This window comes from Camelina sativa, chromosome 10 (genome assembly GCF_030686135.1).
Source record: "Camelina sativa cultivar CO46 ecotype springtype chromosome 10, ASM3068613v1".
Lineage (NCBI taxonomy): Eukaryota > Viridiplantae > Streptophyta > Magnoliopsida > Brassicales > Brassicaceae > Camelina > Camelina sativa.
In genome coordinates this window covers 24,918,418-24,941,106 of record NC_141889.1, presented here as the reverse complement: position 1 = coordinate 24,941,106, position 22,689 = coordinate 24,918,418, and the positions used below count along the sequence as shown (strand labels likewise).

The 22,689-nt window shown below is 35.0% G+C and overlaps 4 protein-coding genes and 1 pseudogene across 6 annotated transcripts; 3 read left to right on the top strand and 2 right to left on the bottom strand.

Annotated features, from left to right (window-relative positions):
- Positions 1-805: 805 nt before the first annotated feature.
- LOC104719701 (AAA-ATPase At5g40000 pseudogene) lies at positions 806-2,471 on the bottom strand (annotated as a pseudogene). The gene has a single exon (XR_015569102.1). The product of XR_015569102.1 is annotated as an AAA-ATPase At5g40000 pseudogene (transcript).
- LOC104719702 (uncharacterized) lies at positions 2,427-5,900 on the bottom strand. Of its 2 annotated transcripts, XM_010437666.3 has the most exons (16): positions 5,462-5,865; positions 5,312-5,371; positions 5,077-5,190; positions 4,915-5,002; positions 4,676-4,821; positions 4,460-4,561; positions 4,300-4,371; positions 4,109-4,208; positions 3,943-4,025; positions 3,774-3,851; positions 3,589-3,687; positions 3,444-3,494; positions 3,301-3,357; positions 3,087-3,128; positions 2,891-3,005; positions 2,427-2,661 (listed from the first exon to the last, which is right to left on the bottom strand). In XM_010437666.3, exons 1-15 carry the CDS (start codon positions 5,711-5,713, stop codon positions 2,898-2,900), a joined length of 1,452 nt encoding a protein of 483 aa, XP_010435968.1. In that variant the 5' UTR covers positions 5,714-5,865; the 3' UTR covers positions 2,427-2,661; positions 2,891-2,897. The 2 variants fall into 2 exon arrangements, with proteins under 2 accessions (XP_010435968.1, XP_010435967.1); XM_010437665.2 differs by lacking the exon at positions 2,427-2,661 and having other exon boundaries at positions 2,746-3,005; positions 5,462-5,900.
- Positions 5,901-6,986: 1,086 nt separating this feature from the next.
- On the top strand, positions 6,987-8,396 carry LOC104720649 (protein CLP1 homolog 5-like; the record flags this gene model as incomplete). Its single annotated transcript, XM_087468742.1, has 6 exons — positions 6,987-7,228; positions 7,313-7,451; positions 7,575-7,631; positions 7,709-7,843; positions 7,938-8,167; positions 8,264-8,396. Coding segments are annotated over 6 exons (936 nt in total), but the record flags the coding sequence as incomplete, so codon positions are not given.
- A 498-nt stretch (positions 8,397-8,894) lies between these two features.
- Positions 8,895-11,572, top strand: LOC104719704 (putative polygalacturonase At1g80170). The gene is made up of 9 exons (XM_087468204.1): positions 8,895-9,053; positions 9,170-9,307; positions 9,816-9,989; positions 10,099-10,119; positions 10,231-10,438; positions 10,601-10,682; positions 10,766-10,874; positions 10,954-11,067; positions 11,159-11,572. The coding sequence occupies exons 1-9, from the start codon at positions 8,895-8,897 to the stop codon at positions 11,432-11,434; spliced, it is 1,281 nt and encodes a 426-aa protein (XP_087324330.1). The 3' UTR covers positions 11,435-11,572.
- Positions 11,573-16,076: 4,504 nt separating this feature from the next.
- Positions 16,077-16,588, top strand: LOC147937317 (uncharacterized). The gene is made up of 2 exons (XM_087468939.1): positions 16,077-16,262; positions 16,349-16,588. Exons 1-2 carry the CDS (start codon positions 16,077-16,079, stop codon positions 16,586-16,588), a joined length of 426 nt encoding a protein of 141 aa, XP_087325065.1.
- The last annotated feature ends 6,101 nt before the right edge of the window (positions 16,589-22,689 follow it).

Below are 22,689 nucleotides of genomic sequence, written 5' to 3'. Positions count from 1 at the left end.
CCTAAAAACAACTCACTCTCTTCCTCTCTTAGTTTGATGTGATTTATATATGTTGTTTTCAATCTTATCTGTTCTATGGTGGTATCTGATGATCAAGGATAATCTATTTTGTTTGGGTCTTGTTCCAATTCTCTGTTTTTCTAATCTATGATCCTAGTAATAAGATTTTACTCTGTCTTCTTCAACTTGACAAACTTATATACAAGTAAGATTACACAATGCTCAAAACGTTTTTATTTTATAACCAAAGACGAGAAACAAAGAGAGAACAAAAGAGTTCAAGTATGAGAGATGTTGTTACTGTTTTCTTTTTTGAAATTTTGAGTACAGAAACCTTAAAAAGCGTTACCATTATGCATGATGCATCCATGGTCCAACGATAACCATTCCTATCAATTGGTGAGCTCCACGCTTTCTTTCCTCTGACCATCCTAGATCGAGTAGATTTATCGTTAACTAGTTTTCAACAGAAACATGGGGAAAAAAATTAGCAGTACGTAAAATATACAACCTTTATTTTTGTGATTTTAATGAATTGACATTGCAAAAGATCACAAAGATTGAATCTATCTTGCAGCCTTGTATTTGTCTTGTCTTCTTCATATAAGAATATTTGTCTTGTTGGTCCAACACAATATGCCTTACGTTATTGTTGTTGTAGTTCTCACATTTTCACAGAACTATTAGACTGGAATTTTGAGATTTTTATGAGTTCCCTATGTTAAAAACTTTGCACTCTGCCGTTTAAGTTTAAGTTAGGTTTTTCTCTTTCAACTCCTAAATTCAACAAGTTGCTTGCACCTTCTTAGTTTTTACTTTTTTTGTCTTCTTTTTAGAGAAGAAAAATAACATTGCATACATAGTGGAATATCACTAGTAAAAGTAAAAACAAACTATGGTTTTAAGTTCATCAAATGATCAAATTAAGCTAAATAGTAGTAATCCTCAACCAAATATTTTGAACTTTTTTTGTTTCTTCTTCTCTTGTTGGCTCTTCTGATTGTCCTTCTTTTCCTCTAAAGCATTGATTAGAAGGCTCAGGGATTTATCAACATCGATTTGATGGTTTCTAGCCATAAGATTCTCTGCCACATCAGCTGGAGAAATCATCGTCTCCTCCAACAAAGCCTTGATTTCTCTGAACAAGGGATGAGCGTCATCACCATCAAGATCCAGGTAGTTCTTGGCAAGAATCTTGAACGCTTCGTAAGTGCAGTAAGACAACTCGATGTGCATATCCATTCTTCCTCTCCTGATCAAAGCCGGGTCAAGCTTTTCCAAGTGGTTTGTTGTGAATACAACAATCCTTTCTTGTCCACAAGCCGACCAAATACCATCAATGAAGTTGAGAAGACCAGAGAGTGTAACCGTGTTTTCGTCTTTATCATCTCTTCCATATCTTTCCCTAATGCTGCTCTCTTTCTTGATTCTATTAGCAGTGAACTCCGCAGAGCAATCTATGTCTTCAATCACAATAATGGACTTGCTGGATGTTGCCGTAAGCAGTTTTTTCAACTCTGAGTTGTTCTTTACCGCGGTAAGTTCGAGGTCATAGATGTGATAGTTTAGAAGATTAGCCATGGCTGAAATCATGGTGGACTTACCTGTTCCTGGTGGTCCATACAACAAGTAACCTCTCTTCCAAGCTTTCCCTATCTTCTTGTAATACTCCTTCCCATTGCTGAAGGCGATGAGGTCATCCAAAATCTCTTTCTTCTTCTCTGGATCCATAGCTAATGTCTCAAAACTCGCGGGGTGCTCAAATGCAATAGATCTCCACATATTCTGGCCAAAAACCCATTGAGTACTCAAGTTATTCGTGAAAAGCCTTGTTTGCTTGTTCTTGACTATAATCGATTTCCCTTCTTGAACCACATGTTTTACGTACGAACTGGTTATAAGACTCCTTGAACGGTTGTGAAAAGTGAGCTTGTAATATCTGTTTCCATCAGTCTCAACCACAATCTCCCACCAGACATTAACTCCTTTGTATTCGTCTCTGACTTTAGGCTCGTTTCTTTTCAAGACCAAACCTTTGCTTTCTTTCACCTGGCTTCCTTTGAGATGTTTGGACTTGTCTGTTGATTTTGAGTCAAGGTAGGTCTCGATGGCCGAGAAAGCTTGGTTGAAACTGTATTCATCGCTCTCCGGGAAGTTGATCTCAACGTAAGGAGAGAAGAGGTTGGTGAAATAGTCGGAAACTCTCTGAGCGAAACAGAGTTGTTGGAATGAAGACAAGAGAAACTCTTTGATTGTGATCTTCAAGTGGTTAGGGAAGATTTGTTGAATTGTTGCCCAAAGAAAGAACAAACTTGCCATGCTTGAGCCCATACTTCCGAATGAATCACCCATCATCATCGTTCTTTACCACCAAACAACAATGTTTGTTTTTTCTTCTGTGTTAGGTGTAGTATGATTTGTCTCTGTTTTCGGTTTAAGAGTGTGCTCTATTTATATAAACGAGTGATCACCAAGTCGGCGACTAACCTTTACAAAGTCTTCTATAATATATTATAAAGTCTTTCGTGTTTCACTTTTTTTTGCCTCTTTCGACGTTGGTTCCAATTATAAACCGTGTCAAATAATGAATTGGATGGCTCTCGAGTCTCTGGCGCGTTTGAGTTTTCCACGAATTGGATTATTTAAGTTGAGGACCACCCTCTACAGAAGAAATAGGTAATCAGAAAATGATAAACTAAAAGACCAGTCTCAAAAGTTTAAACCTCTCAAGGATCGTACGCCCACTAGACCAAAACTGACTCAAACTATAATTAAAATATTAATCACAATAATTATGGTTAAGGTTTGACACAATAATTGGAAAAATTATGCTCCTACATAGATAAAATAGAATACATTTTATAACTAAAATTAACAATACTTGACTTACAAGAAAATTACGATCCTATCATTACTTTTCTTTCTGTAGAGCTTCTTCTGTTGTTCCTAGATGCTGCTAATTTGCCGATGTGTGTCCCTGCGATATATCCACCTGACCAAGCGTTCTGCACATAACAACACTTGCATGAATAACAAATATACCATTTTTTTTAACAATTTGATATTTGCCTTAATGCCTTATTTACCTGGAAATTGAAGCCTCCGGTAACTCCATCTACATTTAGTACCTGAAACACACAAAATGTAAGTGTAAGATATGTTATGATGGTCCTGTCATCTGTATGTACATGTTTACCTACTTCCTCATACCATGTGTCTATGTTCCAAATGCATTGGTATATGTGTGAATGTGAGTAGGCTAAATGCACATATGAAATGATTGAAACACTGTAGCTTTACCTCTCCCGCAAAGAAAAGATTTGGAAGAAATTTGCTCTCCATTGTCTTCAAAGATACCTTGTAACAGAGAGAGAGACAGTTAAAATCAGATTTCGTAAGAAAAAACGAAGAAAAATAGTAATTTTAGTTGGAAGAGACCGAACCTCGGATAAAGGAACTCCTCCTGCTGTCACAAACTCATCTTTGTATTGACCCTTCGCAGAAAAATAACGAAACACAATGTCGTTATCACCATCTTGACTAGTACTATTATAAAATCCGAATAAATTTCAATGTTTCATGTTATACCTTTCCGGTTACTTGAAATGTACAATGTTTAAGAATATAAGAAATAGAGCTCAAGGAGTTATTTGAAACTGAGGCCCACAAAGTGTCTTTTGAAGAACCCTGGTGATCAAGAAGACAATTAAGGACAATAGTGAAAGGTTAAGAGGTTTTATATGGAAAAGCTATGAAAGAATGTTTGTCAGAACCTCGCGGTCTAGAATGTATCTCCAGAATCTGTTGACAAGGGCAAATTGAGGAGGAAAGGAATTGGATACCTTGTGCTTCTGCATCACACAATGCTCAAACGTTTATTCTCTATAACCAAACACAAGAAACAGAGAGAACAAAAATGGTAAAATTATGAAATGTTGTTACTGAAAACTGCTGCTTGTGTTGTTTGAGTACAGATTTGGCAGTTTCAATGTTTATATCCGGAATGAAATCGACAATAAGATGCCCTGCAGCCAAAATTTAAATATGTTCAAACTTCATCGATTTAACAGGATAAAAAATTATCTCTTTAGAGATGAAAGATTCAGACCTTTGTACTTAGAACTGAAGAGATGTCGTGCACCCCATGCAGAGAGTCGAAGAATAACCGGTCCACTAAGTCCCCAATGTGTCACAAGCATTGGACCAATCTTGAAAGATAGCAAAGTAATATTTGAAGGTTTCCTCATGATAAAGGATGTTAACCAAATAAGGAATAGCAAGGGGAAAAAAGATGCACACCTGCACAAGGTTAGACAAATCCGGGAGTGGATGATCTAATTTCAGTCTGGCTTGGACTTTGGAGAAACTAATCTGGACAAGAGAAATAAACAATGTCACATACAAAACTTATCAAAAAAATTTCGGGCTAAGGAATTCTAATCTTAAGAGGAAAACTTACCCCTGCTAACTCACTCAGCAATGGATCATTGATCTTAAAAGTGAATAAGCTCGGTACTGGATCTACAATGGAATGACCAAATCGAGTGGCTAAAGAGTGACCCTGTAACATAATAAAACAAAAACATCTGAGGAAAATATGAGAACCTTTATAATACATACAACCCAGCTTTGAAACTAAATAACTCATGTTCTTCAAATGGGATTATTATATAACCTGTTGGCTACTTCCAGTTGCAATCAGAAGATAAGAAGCTTCGATAGATTCAGACGTGTCAGCAGTTTGTTTCCCAACTTTAACAAGGAACTTTCCATCTGGTTTAGTAGAAGCAGCCAACACAGACTTACCTCTCTCAAGCCTAACTGGTTTAATGAAATTGAGTGGATATATCAATGTAGAGAGACACAGCAATTAAGAACAAATAGGTGTTTCAAGAACCGTGTTGTAAATAATACCTCCTCTAACATTTGCTTCATTTAAGAGACAGTCAATTACAGAAGATGAACTATCACTGACAGGGAATACTCTTCCATCATCTTCAGTCTGTCAAGAGACAACAAGAATTAGGCGGAATAAGACAAACATCTCAAAAGGTAAACCGGATGCAAAGTCACAACCTTTAGTGGGACTCCATGCTCAGAAAACCATGACATAGTATCAGCAGGTCCATGTGTGTAAAAGAAAGAACCTTTAAGCTCTTTATGACCACGAGGATAATGCCCTGCCAAATTCTACATACAGATTCGATTTCTACGTTACCAAAAAGGTCAAAACTCAAACTAAACCACCATCATGATTCTGCAATTTTCAAGTATAAAGTTTGAAACTTTATGTATGAAACAAGACTCTCACACTAGTATCATTGCAATGCCCATTTGTCACATTACATCGACCACCACCAGAAATCTTAACCTACGAAATGATAAACAAATTAACAAAATTCATCTCCCTGATTGGCCAATAGAGTTTTTAAGTTAATGCAAAAACATAAGAGAAGCTGACCTTGGAGAGAAATCTCCCTTTTTCAATAACCAAAACTCTCAAATCAGGTGAGAGAGTCTTAGCCCTGATTGCTCCATAAACTCCAGCTGCTCCACCACCAACAACAACCAAGATCTCATCGCTCTCATCCTTCTCCCCCTTGTTGGCTGAACTTGTTATAGCAGCGGTAGTGAAAAGTCTCCTTCTCTTGATTGTTCTACATAGCAAAGCTTTTACAGGGACCCATAAAGGATTTGCCAAATTCAAACTCATTACACTCTCAAAAAGTTCCGAACTTTAATCTTACTTATCAGTTCCAACGCCAACGACTATTACAATGAGTAAACAAAAGAATCTGATTCAAACTCATCACTCATCAGCAAACTAAACTACCCGTTAGAACCCTTTTCTCAATTTGGGAAGCCACACGGTGAAGATGATGATTAGAGAGATAAACGACGTCGAACCTTACTAACCAAGAACGACGTCGTTTTGTAGACTTGACGACGTCGTTTTATTGTAGGCTTGACGACGTTGTTTTATTGTAGGCTTGACGTCGTCGTTTTAAACGACTTTGAATGGGACGCTCCGCATTTCTCAACACATCGGGAATATGGAAATTAAAGTTTGAAACCTTTCGGCTTCCTCTCTATCAGTTCAGTTGAGACTCTTTATATATCCAAACGTACAGACTCAGGTTCTTGTCTTTCTGAGTACCTGAAAGAGAGCTAGAAGATCATGTCGTACGGTGGTGAGATTGGTCCTCAAATAAGACGAGTGAAGTTAGAGAAACAGAGCGAATTCAGGATCGAAGTGCAACGGACTCGGCCACTAAGGCTCCGTTTGCTCGATGGCGAAGCTGAGATTTTTGGCTATGAGCTTCCACATGAAGTTTGGCTCACATTTCCTCCTCGCATGGTATTTTCGGTATGTTTTTACATATTCAACTTCATCATGTACTGACCATGTGGGTTAGATTAAAAATCTAAGCTTTAGGTAATGACTAATGAATGAAGGTATAAGTTGATTACATAGAAAAAGTCATACTCTTGATGCTTTACAGTTGAAGTAAGGTCTTGAGTTGAGTTGGTGATATAAAAAATTATAATTTCGACCCTTGAATCATCTTAATATATTTGTGCTTTATATATGATGGTCACATTTATCACTGATACAAAAAACGTTACTCACTTTTCAGGTTTTCACATGGTATGGTGCAACAATAGAAACCGATGGCATCACAGAAAATGAATATACATCATGTGAGGTAAGGTTTTGGTGTCTTTTAGTTTATATAATGTTATATCAAGACTCAAGAGTAAACTGTGTTGTTTACTAGAAATATATCTCTGTTCTAGACACCGATGATGAGCTATCTTAGAGTGCACAACTCTCTACAAGTAGAAAGACATCGTTCTACTTCCTCAACAAGAGATTCTCTACCTTCACAGGTACTTTTTCCTTACTAAAGAGATCATTAATTCCTATTCTTGTGCGTAACAACTTGAACTCTTTGGGGTTTTCTTTACGGTTTTGCTCCATGTAGGGACCAAGGGTTATCATTGTAGGGGATACAGACTCTGGTAAGAGCACATTGGCTAAGATGCTTCTCAATTGGGCAGCAAAAGATGGTTGGAAACCAACATTTGTTGACCTTAACATTGGTCAAAGCTCCATAACCATACCAGGAACTGTTTCTGCTACTCCTATCGAAATGCCTGTGGATCCTGTTGAAGGGTTTCCTATTGACAAGGCTATTGTGCACTACTTTGGTCACACAACACCAAGGTAACTGACTTCAAATTCTTTGGCTAGGTTTCAATATAATGACCTGTTAGCTTGAAACTAAACTTCCATTTCTTGTAATCTCAGCACCAACCTTAGACTGTACAAATCCCTTGTGGAAGAGCTTGCCCGAGAACTAAAACATGAGGCTTTTGGAAACGTTAATTCTCGAGCTTCTGGGATGGTGATTGACACTATGGGGGTTATCGTTCGTGAAGGCTATGCGGTTCTTTTTCTGTTTTTTTTTTTTTTTTTTTTTTTTTTTTTTTGTGTGAATTGTTTGTTATGTATATATGTTTTGCTATGAGCCATAAGCTTTTTGATATGGTATCTTGTTTTAAATTTGCAGCTGCTTCTTCATGCAATAAGGACGTTTAATGCAACTGTAGTTATTGTCCTTGGTCAAGTAATGTATCTAGTCTCTCTTATTTGGACTTCTCCTAAATCAAGAAACCTACATTGATCTTTCTCATTAATTTCCAGGAAGAAAAAGTTGTCAATGATCTGAAGAAAGATCTAAAATTCAGGAATATACAATTCTGGAATCTTGAGAAGTCAGCTGGAGTCTTCACTAGGAGCTCTGACTTTCGCAAAAAATTGAGGAATTGTTACATTCAGGTAGACTTTTCACTTTGACGATTTCATCAATCGGTTTTTTTCTTTCTATGTTTGATTAAATTAGAGGGCTTTCCATATTTTTGCTTATGTACAGAATTATTTCTATGGAGTCACCAACGATCTCACCGTCTACACCAAAACCGTAAAGTTCAGTGATGTTCAAGTATATCAAATCGGTGACTTTCCAGAGACTAGTTCATCAACATCTGCTCGACGAAGAGGAAAGTCACCTTTGAAGATCATACCTGTGGCAATTAACGAACATCTTGTGAACAAAGTTCTTGCTATCTCATACGCCAAAGAACCTCAGCAGATCATCACAAGGTAATATCTCCCACAAAGTTCTTGCTATCATACTTGAGCTATATAGATGAAGCGATTGTTAGTTTTGAAGCAAATGTATATTGGTTTTTTTTGCAGCATTGTTGCTGGATTTGTGTGTATCAAAAATGTTAATATTGGTGAAGAGAGGATTACATATATCTCTCCATCAGCTGCGGAATTGCCTAGCAAGACACTGATCTTGGGGACTTTGGCATGGCATGTAACTTGAGAAGTAAGAAACTAAAAGAGAGATTCTGACGTAGCCTCAATCTTGTCCTTTTGTATAACTGAAATCTTGGTTTTAATTAATTTGGTTGTTGTGATGCTTATGTTACATTCACATTGCCGAGTCATTTCATTTTTTGCTGAAATTTTTTTTTTCGATGAATTAGGGAGTCATTGAATTTTTAAAAAATTTACTAATCGCACACCTCCTTTTTTCATATTGATGAATAATTGAGAAGATATACAATATCAAATCAAGTCTCTCTCGTTTTTAAGCTTTTTCCTCGGCAACTGATATTATAATTTGTTAAAGAAAACCTAATATATATCTTGTTAGGTTTTTAACTTAATAAGATACTGATAATCTCGAAAAATTATTCAACTATATCAAATAAAATAAAATCTTTAAATTTAACAAAAAATCATAGATTTAGATTTTGTAACTGAGATTTATGTTTAAATAGATTGATCAGTGTGCAACTTTTTCATTAAGTAGAAGAAAATGGCAAATTCCGTAATGTTCTTGACATTTCTGCTTTCTTTATCTCTCTTCCACACTTTTCAGTTAGTTCAGTCTCGTTCTTCTCTCTATCATGATGATAAAAATTTCAATGTTCTTGATTATGGAGCAATTGGAGATGGATTTTCTGACGATTCAAAGGTTTGTTTTCTTTTTCGTAAACTATACATATATTCAAACTTTTTTTGTTATATATATTAAAACTTCACAACTTGTATAGTTTTGAATACATATTTCTTTGTTAATAATGGTTTCAGGCATTCAAGGATGCATGGGAAGACACATGCAATTACATTGGATCCCAATCAACTATGGAAATTCCTGAAGGATACACATTTCTTCTCCAACCAATTGAGTTTCATGGCCCTTGTAAATCCAAGAAAATCATTTTATCGGTATGTAGCATGACTAATAATATTAATCTAATATATTAGTCTAATATACATAGTTAACAATACTTTTTTTTTTACTAACTAGATTTGCCTTGACGATTTACAAGTTTTAATGTGGTTATTGGTTTTTATCCTTTTGAAAATCTAATTTTTTACCATACAAGATTTTTTTTAAACTAGTCTTCCTAAAATCTAGATAATGTAGTTTTTGAGTAGTTTGCAAAAACAAATTACCCACATTAAAACTTGTAAATCTTTTTTGGAATTTTTTTGTGATGAAATATTTTAAAATGTTAATATCTGACACATGTCAAAAATCTGAATAATGTATTTTAACACGCATCACAATGATATATAAATTATCACATATTTATTAAAATGTTAGCATATGTCAGACTCTTATATAATAAGATTTTGAACAGATTTTAAATTAAAACATATATACAAAATCATCTAATGAATTAAACACTTGATTTTATGCAATACTAATACATTTCGTTATTTTTTTTAGATAAATGGATACGTAATTGCTCCCGGATCTCCTGATGAATGGGAATGCAAGAAAAATCATTGTCATCAATGGATCGAATTCGCTCATATAAATGGACTTCATATCGATGGTCGTGGTATTCTTGATGGTCAAGGAACAAAATGGTGGTCTCTAAATTGCAAAAAATATAAAAAAGTATGCTCTTCCTCATTTTTATATTTATCTTCCAGTGTTGATGAGTGTAGCAACATTTACTTTACTTTCTATTCATCTAAACCCATATAAATTTTGTTTTTCTTTATAGGCATGTCTCAAGAGACCAAGGGTATGTAACAAATCACTGATCCAGTAAAATCACTCTCAAGTTTAATGTTATATATATATATATAAGTCGCTGCAATTTAAATTTACGATTTTTTTTTCTTTTCTTTCTTAGGGGGTGGTTATATCACATTCGAGTAATGTGCATATAAGCAACATTATGGTGAAGGACAGTCCAAATTTTCAAATGTCGTTGGAAGATTCGAAATGGGTTAGTGTTAAGCAACTCACCATAACCGCTGATGGTGATAGCCCTAACACTGATGGCATTCACATTCAACGTTCTCAAAATGTTATCGTACATAATAGTAATATCCGTACAGGTGATTGATTCATCATTCATCATTTATCTTTTCTTACCGTGTCAATGTTTATTTCAACAAGATCCAATAAGATGTTTACATCCAAGCCTCTCATAATTAGGTTAGAGTTATATAACACAAACCATAATCTCAACCGCTTTTATTGACTTTTAATTTCTTTAGGTGATGATTGTATATCTATCGGTGACGGTTCAAAATACATTAATATATCACGAATCTCATGTGGTCCGGGGCATGGAATAAGGTACTTTTCTTCCAATGTTTTTGTTACCTATAATATAAAAATTCGTAGGAACTATGTGATCAAGTTGTTTTGTTTTAAACAAGTATCGGAAGCTTAGGTCGATATGGAACCAAAGAAACGGTCGAAGATGTTGTTGTTCAAGATTGCACTTTTAGAGAAACAACTAATGGGGTTAGAATCAAGACATGGCAGGTAAAGCCAGTTTATCTGCGTTTTGTTCTCCCTAATTAAGTAATGACAATATCATATTCCTATTGTTTATATTAATTAGGGAGGAAGAGGACATGTGCGAAATGTTTTGTTTGAACGTATAAAACTACATGGAGCAACCCGACCTATTATTATCGACCAATTTTATTGCCCTCATAGACAATGCAAAAACCATGTACGTAATCTTTTCTTTTCCCTCTAGTGATTTTTCTTGTATGAATCTATTGCATTAAGTAACAACTGAGGTATAATTCATATACATATAGACAAACGCTGTGGAGATCAAGAATGTAATGTACAATCACATACATGGAACATCAATCAAGAAACCCTTTGTGCAACTCCTATGCAGCAAATCAGTTCCATGTAGAGGTATTTTCATGAACGATATAAACATTCGGGAAGAAAACGAAGAAGAAGAAAAAGTATATCATAAACCGTTGTCGCATGATCATCATCCCTCTGCTGAATGCATCAATGTTAAAGGTGAATCCAATGGTGTGATGAAACCCAAACTAGCTTGTTTGGAATCATTTGTCTAGAACACTTTTTTTTCATTTTTTAATTAGAACTACTATATAGTGCTTGTGTTTTTTTTTTTAAAAACTATGTTCACAACTAGAATATCTGAATTGTAGAATATTTGAATTGTGTAATTCGTGGTCACATTCAATGTTTAAAGTGAATCCAATGGTGTGATGAAACCAAAACTAGCTTGTTTGGAATCATTTGTCTAGAACACTTTGTTAGTTTTTTCATTTTTTGATTAGAACTACTATATAGTGCTTGTGTTTTTTTTAAAAATTTATGTTAATACATAAAATAATTAAAACGGGTGTTTTTAGTGAAAACGTTTACCATAACTAGAATATTTGAATTGTGTAATTCGTCGTCACATTTAATGTTTAAGGTGAATTCAATGGTGTGATGAAGCCAGAACTAGCTTGTTTGGAACTACGTTGTTAGTTTTTTTGTTTTTTTTATTGAAACTACGTTGTGATTTTTTTTTTGATTTATCTTGAGAAATAAAATAAGAAAAATTTGTGTTTTTGGTGATAAAGTTTACCACAACTAGAAAATTTGAATTGTGTAATTCGTGGGCACATTCAATATGGTGTGATGAAGCCAAACTAGTTGGTGTTTGGAATCATTTGTCTAGAACACTTTGTTAATTTTTTTCATTTTTTAATTAGAACTACTATATAGTGCTTGTATTTTTTTTTAAAATTTATGTTATGATATAAAATAATTAAAACTGGTGTTTTTGGTGATAAAGTTTACTACAACTAGAATATTTGAATTGTGTAATTCGTGATCACCTTTAATGTTTAAGATGAATATGATGGTGTGATTAAGCCAAAACTCACTTGTTTGGAAATATTTGTCTAGAACACTTTGTTAGTAAACTAGTTTGTGATTTTTATTTATATTTATTTTGAGAAATAAAATAAAACAAATTGGTGTTTTTGGTGATAAAGTTTACCACAACTAGAATATTTGAATTGTGTAAATCGTATTTGGTGGTCACATTCAACTTATGGTAAAACAGAACAACAATTAATTGCTAAATCCAGTTCGATCACATGACGACAAAACTCACAATAAGTATTCCCAGTTTTATTATATAAAGTTGGGTTTTGAAAGAGACGCCAACTTAATTTGCTCTTCAAAAGAGAATTTTTTTTTCTCACATGCCCAATTTAATCTGTTGTGCTCAAAACAGTAGTTAATTACTACTCTATCCTTACTGATTTGAATTAGAAAAAAATGAAATTTAAAAACAATAAAAACCAACAGAAAAGAAACAGTTGTTGGTGAAATTTAATTCCCTCCGTTATTACTGTATTTGCTTCTTCTTTCATCTGTTTTGCGTAGAAAAACAATCCGGCGAGAGGTGAAAGAGAATATCGAGCACTAGGTTTTTTTTGTTTAATACATTCTGGTTCTCGCTCCGTTTTGTTTCCACCTAAAGCTTTTCCATCTCCGTCCGATTCAGCTACGGTCTGGTAATAAAAGGTGAAGTCGAATATTTTGTTTTTGATTTGTAGATTTTTTTGCGAATTTTAGTGTTTGGGTAGCACACAGTCGATTGGTAATAACACAAATTAGTTGCATTATGAAATTAGGGCTGTTAAATCGTGTTGAATCAGGGAAATAGTAAAATCCGATTTTGAAAAACCCAGAAATTATAAGAGAAAGGATAACTGGTACAAATGGTGTAACTGAGACATAGTGATACAAATGGTACAAGTGGTATAACTATGGTAGCCATTTTGTAAGTGTTTTTTTAGTAACACGATTGTAATTGTAATTACAAGAGGCCATGAAAAGCATCATACAATTTGACTATAGAGGGCACTACTCAGTAGAGCATGAGTGGCTTTCAAACAATCCTTTATGCGGGTTATTGTTGAAGTCGGTAAACATAACTTACTCGGCGTTAGTTAAAAAGTGTATGCAAGAAGATTTCAATCGATGAAACCTCAAGCAAGCTGAAACTGAGTTATAAGTTATGTAAAACTCGGAGAGAGACATATATTGTAGATGACGATGACGACGACGTTTCAGTGTTTCTAGTATCAGTGGATGGTGATGGATTTAGAACCGTTTTGAATGTGGAGTTAATAAAGGATTTGGAAGAATGTCATATGGTGGAACAAATATCAAGGATGGAGGGAAGAAGTTCAATGGGTGTGAACTCTGTTGGGTTGGGTGTAAATGATGCTGAAAATGGTGCTAGTGGATTCCTTACGGTTTTTGGAGGAGTAAATGTGGAAGAACGTTATGAACCGGACAATAGAGCTAATGAGCCGGTTATGGAAAATGAAGTGTTTGAAGATAGGGAGCATGTGGATAATCGGATAGATAACGAAGAGGATAACGTTGTGGATGGTAGACATGACTACGTTGAGCTTCCATGTAGTGGGGAAACAATTCAAAAAAGTCAGAAAGTATTGGAATGGGAAGATGGGACGGGGATTGAAATAGGTCAAGAATTTGTTTCTAAGGAGGTTGTGCAAGATGTGGTTAATAGAGCTGCGAATAAGTATTGTTATGCGACCAAAACTGGTAAGTCGGATCCTTCTCGGATCACCTTACGATGTCGACAATTTTCAGAAGGTTGTCAATGGTATTTACGAGCTGGAAAAGGAAAGAACTCATATTGTTTCAAAGTAAAAGTTTACAGGAGGATGCATACATGTGATCAGTCTGATCTGAGTACAACCGATTGTAAAAAACCAGGCACTCCACGGTTAATAGCATCTGTTTTGCATGAGGATTATCCAGCTCAGTTGGATACTCCGACTCCTAAAAACATCATGGGTATTGTTCGTGGAAGACTTGGTATGCATTGTTCATACTCTACGACATGGAGAGGGAAAAAGCAACACGTTAGTGATGTGCGTGGGAGTCATGAGAAGAGCTACACGGATTTGCACTCTTATTTGTACATGTTAGAGCAGGTCAATCCCGGTACAGTGACAAGTGTGGAAGTTGATAAAAATAGGTTCAAGTACTTATTCATATCTTTGGGTGCTTGCATTGAAGGCTTTAAAGTAATGAGGAAAGTTATAATTATGGATGCAACCTTCTTGAAGTCTATATACGACGGAATGTTGGTGTTTGCAACAGCTCAAGATCCTAATCATCACAATTATATCATTGCTTTTGGGGTCATTGATAAGGAGAACGATGCGAGTTGGTGTTGGTTTTTGAGGAAGCTAAAAACAGTTGTACCTGATGAACCGGGTTTGGTTTTTATGAGTGACAGACATCAAAGCATCATCAAGTATGTCGAGCATCGCAATGCATGACCTATGTTCGCTTTACTACTGTCTTGACTCGTGGGTCGTGGCATACCGCAGAACCATTTTACTTGTCCCGCATGTTTCAACTTGGAGTATTCCGGATGAAATAAAAGAAAGATGCGTCGTCCCGCCGGAGTACACATCAAAACCGGGAAGAAATCAAGAAACCCGGTTTCCATCCACCGGAGAAAGTCGCCGAAAACGGAGGAACAAGTACCAGAATGGGGTAGACTTGGATAGCTTCTTGCAGCCTGACAGTCCTGGACATGAGACATAAGACTATTGGGATGACTATTGTTGTGTGCGTATTTGGATTTTTAAGACGTAAGACGTAAGACTATTAAACGAAAGACTACTTGCATGTTGTTTTGTGTTGTGTTGTGTTGTATTTTTAGGACGAAAGACTACTTGCATGTTGTGTTGTGTTGTATTATGTTGTATTTTTAGGAGTGGAACCAGCAGGTATAACTACGTATAATTATGTATAACTATGTCAAAATTTACAGTAAATTATATATAATTATATATGTTTAATTATAAAGCATGGTAATTTATAAAATTGCTGATAAATTTTTATGAACATACTATAGTGGAGTTAATCAGGAAAATATATATATATATGAGATACATAAAACACTTCTAATAACATAGTGTATAATTACTCTAAATTATGCTAATCAATGTATGGAACTGGTGAAAACTTTGATTTCATGATTACTAAATGATTAAAACCTCTAACATAGTAAATAATATTAGAAAATCAACTGTCCAACTACATCGCATTTATTTAGCCCAACGTCCAACTAAAAAATTTACAAAATCCTGGAAAGTACATACGTCCAACTGAATAACTAGGGGATAACTATATACACAAATCCTACGAGCAATCTCACGTGCGCCGTCTTTTGTGACCACATGCGCCGCAATCCTGAAAATAATATTATTATATTAAAACCCAAACAAAACCCAACTTTCCTTTAAGTTTCTCTTTCTCTTTCTATTTCCTTGTATCTTTTGAACCTTTTCTTCTTCTCAGCTCTCGTTCTCTCTCCAGTTTCGTCGAGACAAACCCCCGCCGCCGATTTCAAGTGCAATTCCACCGTCACAATTGATTTCGAGTCAATTTCTCCACTGAACATAAGGTAATTTCATGGAAAGTAGATCTAGGGTTTCTTGATTTTTAGAAAGTAGATCTAGGGTTTCTTGATTTAATGGAATTAGGGGTTTTGATTTTTAGATTAGGGGTTTCTCATTCCAAATGTTACTGGGAGTTCGTTATGAGTTTTAAATCTACTGTGGTTGGATTTCCTTCTCCAAAATCCACCATCTATAATTCGGATTCACTCACTATTTCCCTTGTTTTTAATTAGCAAAAATGCCTTTGAGTTATTCCTCACCGTCTTCATCATCTGAAGCAAGCCCACACCCATTTGATCCTTGCTATTATGACGGTGACTATGGTGTTATGAAAAATTGCTTTTGTGGCAAACACATTGAGCTTGAAGTGCGTACGGTCGATAATATAACAAAGACATACCAAAAATGTCCAATGAGTGGCAAGGTATGCGTAAGAAGATAGTTCTTGAAACTAATTATTGATTGGCATTGTTCTTGAATCTTATTATTTTTTTGTCATTGTTTGTGAAGGATGATACTAAGTATCACGTAAATAATTGGTGGGATCAAGCTGTTTCCGAGCAGTTTCATTGTATTAATAGCAGACTTGATGAGCAAAAGGAAATGATTCAAGGAGCAGTTCGTTTCGGTGGTGATACCAATCGTCAGGCAATTGAAGAAATGCGTCTTGAAATTGAGGAGCTTAAGGAGCGATTGGACAAGAAAGATGGTGAAATCACAAGGCTCATGGAGTTAATTGCGAAGAAATGATGTGTTTATATGCCAAGTTCCTTTGTTTTCCTTAGTTAACGGTGTTTGTGTTTGCAATATGTTTATGTTATTCACACTATTTTAACGTATCATTCACACTTTGGATGTTTCTGAATTTATTAAGGTTTCGTCCAATTGTCATAATTTATTAAGGTTTAGACCATAGTTGTACCTGTTTAGACCATAGTTGTACCTGTTTACAATATTTTTAGAACCAGATTTATGGAGTCCATAATCAAAAACCTGGATCAATTGCAACCTTAAATCCCAAAACAACACACTTGCAATAATTTTTCACTTCTTCTTTCTCCCTCGCTTCGCCTCAGCGGTATAAGGAGGCGGGGTCCATATTGATGGGACTACTTCACGCTTCTTCTTCTTCTGGAGTCCATAATCAAAAACCTGGATCAATAGCAACCTTAAATCCCAAAACAACACACTTGCAATAATTTTTCACTTCTTCTTTCTCCCCCGCTTCGCCTCAGCGGTATAAGGAGGCTGGGTCCATATTGATGGGACTACTTCACGCTTCTTCTTCTTCTCTTTCTTCTTCTCGCTACATGTCCCTTTATTGTAATTGGCCTTCGTCTTCTTGTTATGCTCATCTTCTTCAACAGCCTCAGTCTCTGCCGTCTCCTCCTCCACAGTAATCCCTAATTTGAAAGGCTAATTATAACCGCCACAAGACAAACAAATTGAAAACCTTTAAAAGTAAAGAAACAACATACCCGTTGTAGTATCTCCACCGTAAACAACCATATATTGGGATGTGTCACCTCCACTTGGACCAGCAAACACATTCTCCTCATATGCCATTGGAGACACATTCTCCTCAGGTGTCTTTGGAGACACATTCTCATCAGTTTCCTTTGGTGGAGACACATTCTCCTCAGTTTCCTTTGGTGGAGACACATTGTCATCAGTTGCCTTTGGAGACACATGCTCCTCACCTTCTTTCCTTGTTAATAACTCTGAAACAGAAACTTCAAGTCTTTGAATTCTCCCATTATGGTCTCCCAACATATCCTTAATTTGCTGAAAACCTTTATCCATGGTTTCCTTTAAGGACTGAATATCCTCTCCTACTCCAGAAACAGTCTCTTCCACCTTTTCCTCCTCAGTTTGATGTCCGCTTCGACCTTCCACATCTGCGTCATACATATTCTTCCAGAATATCTTCTTCCTCTCTCCAATTAGGCGAGCTCTCCACATATTAACAACCGGATCAAAAAAACCAACACCCGCATCAACATCATCTTCTTCTACTACACGCGACAACCAAACTTTTTCTTCATCATCCGGCTCCAATATGCTAGTGATATCGTGTGACAATTCAAACATATAATTATATACACATCTCAAACTCATTTGTTGCAACAACCTCAGTCTCTTACCTTCAATCTTCCAAGCTCTTCGTTTATATCATCCAATGGGAAACCTTTCATAGACTACTTTTGAATTTGCTTTTGCACATTCGCCCACACACATTCTCAGCAGTGACTCGTTCTCAAAACCTGCATGCGAGCTGTGGGATAGCCTCAAATGCCAATATCTGCACATATTCAATAGCAAAATCCACATCACCATTAGTTAAAGTATACAAATCATGAGTATAACGTAATCACTTATAAAATTAAGTCTTACCTCTAGAGGAGTAATAAATCCAGAGAAATTCTTCTGCTTTTTGGCTTCCATTTTGCCTTTCATGTTCCTAAGTATCGACTTTATCCCTTTGAGACACACATCAAATGTGTAACGGCCCCAAGGAAACGTCTTGGATGCATCCACATCATCAGCCATTCTCAGCAAGAAACGATCAATATTCCCATCACCTTTCGATGAAGCAGCTATCACATTGCTTAAAAATAGCAAAATAAGCAACTTTTTCCTATCACCATCAGAGACGTTCTTCCCCTTATTCCCCAACTTGTCTTTCACATATGTGATTTTAACAGCAGCCTTACCAAAAACCCTTTTATCCCACTTTAAATCTTTATGAGAGACAATCTCACTTGGATCATAACCCTCGGGGTACTCATTGCAATCAAATTTGGTTAATAGCGCATGCTCTCTAATGGAGTACCTAATTGGCACTCCATTAACCACAAACCAGCATTCGCTATCAATCTCCGTTTTTGCAGTGTGAAGCAAGAGCATCAAGAAGCCTTGAGACATGTGGTTTCCTTGTCTAGGCATGTGGAATACATGCCTAAACTGTGAATGATCCTCAAACCATTGCACTTCATCAAATGGTTTCATAAAATCCAACGTGTCATTCAGCCGACACCGCGACCCTACCCTAATACTCTTACAATATTCACTTGGAGCAAAGAACATCCCCACTGGCTCCATTGGTTGCTCATCATCATCACTTTCCTGAAAATTCATACACATACTTAACATAACTCTTTAGTTGGACGAGTTATACTAGTTGTCCCAAACCAAAATTTCTAATTGCAAACACAAATATCATCACCTTAACGGATTTCTAACAATACCATCAAACCCTAAACATTTAAAGTTTTACTATAAGTTCTAAACCAGTTCTCAAGTCAATTTCAAACCAATCATACCTCATATTCCTTATTTCCCTCTTATCCCTCTTGATTAATGTGTTCATCTTCTTTACTACCAAGATTTTCCTCTTCTACACCTTCTTCAAGGTTCTCTTCATCACAACGCTTATCATCTTCCTCACCAATCGGTTGCTCAGGGAGAATTGTCTCACCGTCACTCTCAATTGAAGATGGTGGAGTAACTAGCTTTATATGACCCTTTCTTTTGGATACCATTTTCCCTTGCATCACAAGTTTCTAAACTAAACTCTCCAACTCAATTGCAATTGAAACATGCAAGTAATTCGTCACTTACAATCACTCCGGTGACAGCAGTTACTATGGCGGTGTGTATGGACTTCGACGACAGTTCCAATGGCGGTGATTTGAGATTTAGCTAATGGCGCCGTTAACAAACACTTCAACGATTCAAGGATTCGCGATGGAGGAGGAGAGAACGGCGGCGTTGTTAAACAGGTGGTGACTCGCCTGAGTTACTCTTCTGAATCGGCGGCGAGAGTCTACACGGCGGCGAAACTTCTTCTCTTTTCTTTCTACGGTTTTCAGTTTTCGTTTTTATTTTTACACTATTATTAGGGTAAAAATGTGTTGGATCCGTTGGATCCTGGGTGGATGGGTCGGGTTTACGGATCCAATGGTTGGGTTATGTAAATTTTTAAGATTTTCTAGGTTTTTTGGTATTTTGTTAATTTTTTCCTTTTAAAAATAATTGTCAAAAATTCTTATTTTTCATAGAGGGCATATTTGATTATCTTTTGGAAAAGGAGGGCAAATTAGCTATTGTTCCTTTTGAAAGTTACTAACTCACTAGATGGTGACACATGTTAATTAAAAAAGTTACTAACTCATAAGATTGTGACAAATGTTAATTTTACAAAAATTTCTATTTTAAAAAAAGAATCTACAAATAAAATCACGAAATAAAAAAAATTATTAAACATAAAATCTTATTATATAAAGCTTGGTTCTCAAAGTAAGTAACTCACCCGAACGTGAAACGTGTTAGTTTTAACGATCAAAGATCATAGTTAAAAACTCACCAGATCATGATATGTGTCAGTTTTAACGATTATATTTCCATGTTAGTAACTCATCATATCATGACAAGTGTCAATTTTAACGATCATAAATCACATATCAAATTTAATAACTCATCAGATCATGACACGTGTCAATTTTAATGATCAGAAATCACAGTTTTCAAACTTGGTAAAACGATGCATAAGATAATTGTAATCTTATTATATTAATTTTTTTTTTGTTAATCCTAAAAGAAAAAGAATTGTAAATACATCCCTCTATATAAGCAAAAAGATGATGACATATTTTTCACCAAACAAAATAATTTCGACTAGCTTTGTTTTTCTTGGTTAAATTTTCTCTTCTTTCCTTTTTATTAACCTTTTGTTGGACACATCCTTGTTCTTGAACAAGTCTCGAAGGCAATTTGTTTGTTGTCTAATCGAAGAACCTGTATTAAAAGATTCCTAGATATTACCACGTGTTTTCATCATCTTTTCTTTGAATTTTGTTTTGTGTCTCAATTTTATAATGCATACTACGCAATATTTGACTTTGAAGTTTTAACAAAGTTTCTTATGCATAATAACTAAGGTTTTTGGGATTAACAAATTTCTCACGGTGTTACTATTATTTCTACTAATTTGCAGGACATGTAGCGTAAAAAAAGATGAATACACAAATGCAAGATAACAACAGAGATTATATAACACTAGATCAACTAAACAAAAAGAGTTTTTATCGTCGAACGATTGTACGCCTTACAAGAGAGAGTGGGAAGCAAGAATTTTTTTTTTAAAAAACAATGAGCTCATTGGAATAAATTTTCTCATAAAATAGAAAATGGATTAAGAAAATATACAGAAAATTATTAATTCTAAAAAATGTAAATACTCACTTCTATATAAACATAGATCGTGTCATATTATTCATCTAACAAAATAATTTATTCAAAAATATTGGTTTCAACTTTGTTCTATTGGTCAAACTTTTTTAATGGGAAGACAAATTTTCCTTACTTTTTAAAACCAAAATATACTTATACTTTCTACTTTTTCAGTTTGGAATATGTAAGATTAATATGTTGACACAAACAAAATGGAAGATTAATATATGCATCTTCTTTTTTTAATACTGTATTTTAAAATTTATTGTAGTGGTTTTAGATTGTTTTATTTAATTTATATTTCCATCTTTGAATTATTTGAGATTTCATATACTATCGTGCTTACAATTTTCTATTATTTCATGAATTATGTTAAATTAATTTTCGTCTAATTTCTCAACCTTGATTGGTTGGTCATAGACCTTTCTTTGTGCAAACATAATTGTTACCATTCATTCAATCTCAAATAGAGATAAAGAGGAGAAGGTCATCAACCAAATGGTTGGATAAAATAGGCTAAGCAAACACAAGCCTACAACAAACATAGATAAATTGAAAAAACATAAATCGTTGTTGATAGATCCATAGGAGCTTGAAGACAGAGGCTACATCATGGTGTGTCAAAGAAACTTCCATGAATACATTGGAAAATTTAACATTATCAAAAGATTCTGTGACGTTGGAAAAGGGTTTTTAGTTTCATTGGTTGCTGGAGCAAGCCACTTTGAGATAGCTAAAAGACATGAACATGTTTTCTCCACACAAGAGAAGGGCAGAGCCGAGATTCTCTCTATGGTGGAGGAGGTTGGACGCAAGGTTATCTCCCCAAGGGAGAAAGGTGGGAGAGGTTGGACGCAAGGTTATCTCCCCAAGGGAGGAAGGCGGAGCGAAGGTTCTCTCCATGGTGGAGGAGGTTGGACGCAAGATTATCTCCATAAGGAATGAGGGCGAAACCGAGGTTCTCTCTATGGTTAGCCATACATTATTGTGATGTAATTTTTTTTTTTATTCAAAATGTTTTTGCCAACGATTTTAGTGATTAAAGAAACTATGCAAAAGTGAAAGTAAAGAGACATATAATACTTAGCTTAATTTGTTCATATAGACATTTTCTAGGTGATAGTAAATAATATATTTGTAACATACAATATACTTAGGTGTAAAAAATACACTTTTAATGGTAACATACACAAAAGATTTGTATATAAATATAAATCAGGGTATTATATCAAATAAAATTAATAAATAATATACAAAAAAAATTAATATATTTAATTAAATTTTATTTTATTTACAAAACTTTAAATCTGCACATCGGGCGGGTCCTTATCTAGTATATTATAAGAGATGCATTCTCTAAAAAAAACTGATGTGTCATCATGAGAGAGCTTTATCCCCAACTAATTATTTGCCCTTAATATTTCATAATATTACATCAAACTGCCATTGATATTCATTTTATTTATATACACAATATTTTGCTCCTTTAAATTCTAAAATTGGTCAATATTATTCAAAATTTGATAAATATTATCCCCAACATATTTTCAAAATTAAATTAATTTCACTATGTATTGTAATATAATAATATAACTATATTATGAGATGTAAAAAGTAGA